The sequence below is a fragment of the Bidens hawaiensis genome, unplaced genomic scaffold, assembly GCF_021521415.1.
Source record: "Bidens hawaiensis isolate Kalapana, Puna unplaced genomic scaffold, B.hawaiensis_p1.1 tig00014903_1, whole genome shotgun sequence".
In the NCBI taxonomy this organism is placed as follows: domain Eukaryota; kingdom Viridiplantae; phylum Streptophyta; class Magnoliopsida; order Asterales; family Asteraceae; genus Bidens; species Bidens hawaiensis.
This window is the reverse complement of record NW_027492321.1, coordinates 308,666-313,998: the sequence shown is the minus strand read 5'-3', so window position 1 is coordinate 313,998 and position 5,333 is coordinate 308,666. Positions and strand designations below refer to the sequence as shown.

The following is a 5,333-nucleotide window of genomic DNA, read 5'->3' as shown; positions in this document are numbered from 1 at the left end:
CTCCTTTAAACTGAGTTGCTACTCTGCATCCTGCAGGATGTTTATATATGTAATATTGGTAAAAGGCAAAAGGTTTCTCTATACCACTAAAAATTCTCTATGATCTAAAAAAAATAAATATACAAAAAAATTAAAACAAACTTAATAGAAAAGTAATTTACCTCACCAACTGAAGGAACCATATTAGCTAAAAAATTGTCCTGTTTAGCTGAATCGTAGCGCACACCACAAAACTTTTCATTATCACCTGCAAATCTAATAATTTCATTACACTTAAATATCTAAATTGGATTTCAAGAATGTAAGGAGCAAACTTTGGCATGTACAGTATAGTGACCACTTCCCAATTTGTCATAGTTATTAGCAAAAGCATAAAGTTCATATATTTGAAGACAATTAATGTTTTGTTAGCGACATATTTGGTCTAGTAAAAAGTCTGCGTTCAAACAGGGCAATGACGTGATAGAGAACCAACCTGAAACCTGCAGGCCCGTTTGTTGGGTTTCTTTTCTTGAAACACGTTGGATGACTTTGGACTTCTTTCTTGCATCTACAGCAGCTTTTGGTACCTTTTATGTGTTCAAACAGACTGATCTTTATAGTTGTCGGGTTCATTCTCTAAATGGGCTCGTCTACTCTCTTCTTCCCCAATGCACTAACCGAACCTGTGTAGTAAGAACGGATGGGCAAAGGTAAGATTTGGACTAAAACCAAAGTAAAAAATCTGTTTTGGGTTTTTAACACTGTTCGGACGTTTGGATTCGGTTTTTTAAGGTGGGATCGGTTCCGTTATGTTCAATTTTGGTTTCTACAGTTTCGGCTTGAAACTTTTTAGCAAAAAAGAAATTGGTTAGAAATAACAAATGTGGTCCCAACTATTTTTGTTAATTGATTATTATAAATGAATTAATCAAATTCATACTTAATAAAAAACTGTTAAATTATTATGATGTTCGATAGGAATTGTAAACTTAAATAACATTACCTTTAAGTTGCAATCTGTTGTGTCCCTTTAGATAACAAAAATAGGGATTTCAACGATGAATAAATGGTAACCAAAGCAATGAAACTGCAAACCTTTCCACAGATGCATTTCAAATCAACCTGTAAAATTAAGAATCATCACAGTTGATTCGTTGAACAAGAAAAAACAATTTAAATATCGTATTAAGCAAACCTCCAAACTTTTAATTTACTTCCATCTCCAAGATGCATCTACTTCCACAAAATTCTTTGTCCATATATTCTATCTGCAATATAATAAGGAAATTAGCTAAAATCCAAATGCATAAACCAAATCAAGAATATATTTTTCTTAATAACTACAATCTAAATTTTATAATCTGAGTGATTTGTGGATCTTTTGAAGTCAACAAAAACAAAACGAATAGCTTCGGTATTTGACGCACCAAATAAAACGACTCGTTAATTTCGGATGCAAAAACCATGATCTAACAGTCTGTGTTAGTTTGATTAATGAGAGTTTCGGCTCGAATCTGGAACAGTCTCTAGTCGCTAGGGTTCGAATCAAAAAATGCTTGTGATCTGAAGAGGAACTCTGGAATCGTTGAAATTGGAAAGTGAAAGACAAAGAAATTGAGATGACAAAATGAGTTGTTGGGCGGCTAGGGTTATTCAAAATGTTTTAATCCGGAATTCAAAATTCAAATTTCTAACTAAAGTAGATAAGAGAATCGATGGCTTCAAACAGATGTTGAATTAGGGCATCAAGATGCATTAGCATGTTGTAAAATGTGCAACAAAGGTTGTAAAACTCTTAAATTTAAGGGGGTGTTTGGTACAGAGAATGGAATTATATAGAAATGGAATTGCAGAGAAAGGGAATTGGTCTGGAGAATGAGAATTGACTGTTCTGTTTGGTAGTACAGAGATTTCAGTAGAGAAATATAGCTGAGAATCATTTCTCTTGTTTGGTACATAGAAAATAAACAGAGAATTATATCAACTTTATCATTAGCACAAGTATTTTTTTCATAACAAATATTTATTAAAAAATAAAAAACAGTCAGATGAGAGTGGTGGTGACATTCTTGAACAATAGGTACGTTTACTATGTGCCATGAAGCAGTCAAGTATCTGAAGAAAGGAGGACCTGGAAGAAGCTCAGATGAGAGTGGTGGAATAATATTGAATATCAGTGCTACTCTGCATTACACAGCTGGTTGGTACCAAATTCATGTAGCTGCTGCTAAGGTTATACAAAAAGATTCTAAATTTAAGTAAACATTATGTTTATATACATTCATGTATGTATGTTTCTTTAATGTGTAATATTATAGGCTGCAGTAGATGCTATTACAAGGAATCTGGCATTGGAATGGGGTACTGATTATGACATACGAGTCAACGGGATTGCGCCTGGGCCGATAAATGCAACTGCTGGCATGAGAAAACTCGGGTCAGATGAAATAAAAGCCGAGACCAGGGCGAAAAGAGGAAGTGAAAACGCTTTCTAGAATTGTGGAAAAACGTTCTCGAGCTGCACCCACCGGGGTACCTTCTAGCAAACTCTAGCCTACCGGAAATCTGATTAATATGCATATTTGGTGATAACAACTTTTGGTATTGATGTAATTTTCTTGAAAACATTTGTGATCATTCTAGCTGTTTATCGGTCAAAAATACAATAAATATAAGAAAACAAAAAATAGAAAAGCATGTTCCTTTGGTGATACAAATTTGACTTTTTGTTGGTCAACATCTATGAAGAGGTGCAGGGTAAACATCGAGTGGTTGGTATCTCAAACGGTCATTGTGAGGTATCGGTCCTTCCTGTAAAAACAAACAAACCAAACCCGTCAACTACATTTCACAAACTACTGAATTGATATTATTAATATTTTAACTTAAAAATATATAACACGTACGTCATCTGGATTTATTTGGAAGGGCTTAACGAAATCTTCAAACATCTGTGAGGATAATCCGCTTATCTTATCTTTAACTTCCTGAAATCATCCAATCAAACTTTAAAATGTAAACATGACCTAATTTCAACTAATCTGTTAATGATATGTAAAATGTAACATGTAAAACTTACCAGCCCGGTAATTCTTGAGTTCTTTAGTAGTTCATTTGTAATCAAATCCAGTATGTGCCTATTATCCATCAGTCCCTTCATTGCAAGCTCTTCAGTCTCTTCGATATACTGGAACCCACATCAGAATAACATTAGGTAACAAATATAAGTCGAGTATATTAACGAATTATATTAAATAAAAAGTTATGCGTACTCTTGTCAATTCACGAGTGAAGAGCTCTGAAACTTCTACTGTCATATCAGCAGGAATTACATGCGGGTCATCCCACTGAAATATAATTCCAAAGCAGATGAATTAATCAACGATAAGAATGGATTAAAGACGATGATAAATAATTAAATATTATATACCCTATATTTTATAAGTTCTCCATCAGTACTATCTGCTCTATTGGCCAATCCGACTCGGTGTGTCAATGTTGCATACGCTAATCTTGCATTTCTAGGGCTTATCACCATTTCTCGAGCAATCTAACAGATAATAATCAATCACATGTTAAAACCAATGTGATTATTAATTTGAAAGCAAAATAAAACAAGTGAAAACATATACACCTTTGTGATCTTTTCTAGATCATCAGCTCCACCATCCGTTATATCATCACCATAAACAACACGTTCGGCACATCGTCCACCATGTGCAACCACCATTTGCATCATCATGTACCCAAATGTTGTGTAACCTTGGTCCACCATATCTTCTCTAGGGTAAAAAACAGATATTGCAGTTTCCTGCTCAAATATGTTAGATATTAACAAACATAAAAATATAAAATTTAAACGAACACTTTAAAAGTCAAAATTCCGATATTATAACCATACCTTACCACCGGGTAATAACTGAGAAAACGCGTGCCAATCGTATCGAGGAAATAAATGTGCTAACAAAATATGACCGGCTTCATGTACTGCCAACAGCCTCTTCTTTTCAATAGATACCTTTCACGTTTTAACAACATGATTAATGACTATACTACCCTTACAAAGATGTAAGATTCTCAAATGTCAAGAGGGCAAAAAGGGCATACTCTTTCTTCACATTTTTGTTGCTCTTCCTCTGTCAAAAGCACACCCATTCCCTCAAGCAACTGCTTATCTAACACATCAACAATATCTTGCTGGTATATTTTTGTATGTCCTTTTCTCACCTTCATAAATTTTATCATTTAACCAATTAATTCATATGAACAATATTAAGTAAATTATATAAAAAGTAACACTTACAGCCATTATTCCAGCTTCATTGACAAGATTTCTTATATCTGTCTATTATCTGTCTATTAATAAATGGAGCTCGAACCGCCACGAATATCCTTTGACACGAAACAACCGTCACCAACAGATAAATTGCCAACGCACCTACTCTTGTGGGATCCCAATTATTAACATCCTGCAAAAAGACAACATATTTCCCAAATGTGGGTAACCCCGAACACCAATAAACTCATTTAAGCACAATGTTATAAATACCCCGACTAGGCGCCAATTAATCCCCATTTGTCCAAAATCGGTCAAAATTGAAAATTTTACACAAATTTAAATATATATTCCAATCCGATCAATCTTGACTAATATCTATTAATCCTGATTAATCACTAGTCCCTATCCCACCGCCCGACTAGCGCCTAGCGATTTCTACAACACTGTTTAAGCACAATTTAGGATTACAACTACCTTCCAACGCTCCCATTCATTCCAATTCTTGAATTCAGCTTGAGACTTCAATACAGAATCTTGAAACTCACCCATAAACCCATAAACCTTAGAACTTGCATCTTTCAAATCAACCCCAGTTTCTTTCTTCAACGAATCCCCTAAATAATTAACCAAACCCTCTGAATTGTTGAACATGGCCGCTAGCCACCATGAGGGTTTAACAAACAGCAAACAAGACCCACAGCCGTCAGTCACGGGGCTTTACATCAGAAACCCTAACCAGGCCACCACACCACCGTCACCTAGGGTTCAGAAATTGAACCCGACAACAGTAGGCAAACAGGGGCGACAAACGACCATCACATCGCACATAGAGGGAGAGAAAAAAAGCATTTCTGATTATGATTAAGGTTATGTGGGAAAGCGGTGGGTACACACAGATGGAAGAAAAACCAACTTGATACAGCAAGCACAGACAAACTACACAGAACTCAACATCTCAAAACCCAGTTCGTACGATTAATAATAATAAAGTGAAAAGGAAGCTGATATATATAGATTGAATGCTTATGGATCTGTTAATCGGAAATTTGAACCATACCTTGTTTTGGGTTGC

At 35.0% G+C, this 5,333-nt stretch overlaps 1 protein-coding gene across 1 annotated transcript; it reads right to left on the bottom strand.

Annotated features, from left to right (window-relative positions):
• Positions 1-2,563: 2,563 nt before the first annotated feature.
• On the bottom strand, positions 2,564-4,320 carry LOC143548071 (ATP-dependent zinc metalloprotease FTSH 12, chloroplastic-like). Its single transcript, XM_077039335.1, has 9 exons — positions 4,286-4,320; positions 4,090-4,209; positions 3,884-4,000; positions 3,617-3,793; positions 3,413-3,532; positions 3,255-3,329; positions 3,062-3,169; positions 2,889-2,969; positions 2,564-2,793 (listed from the first exon to the last, which is right to left on the bottom strand). The coding sequence occupies exons 1-9, from the start codon at positions 4,289-4,291 to the stop codon at positions 2,716-2,718; spliced, it is 882 nt and encodes a 293-aa protein (XP_076895450.1). The 5' UTR covers positions 4,292-4,320; the 3' UTR covers positions 2,564-2,715.
• Positions 4,321-5,333: the final 1,013 nt, after the last annotated feature.

Bases quoted from the DNA above. Each gene is read 5' to 3' on its own strand.
- LOC143548071 (XM_077039335.1), bottom strand. The intron at 4,001-4,089 runs GTATGCCCTTTT...AAAACGTGAAAG, and splicing joins AACAAAAATGTGAAGAAAGA to GTATCTATTGAAAAGAAGAG. The intron at 3,533-3,616 runs GTGTATATGTTT...ATTATCTGTTAG, and splicing joins ATCTAGAAAAGATCACAAAG to ATTGCTCGAGAAATGGTGAT.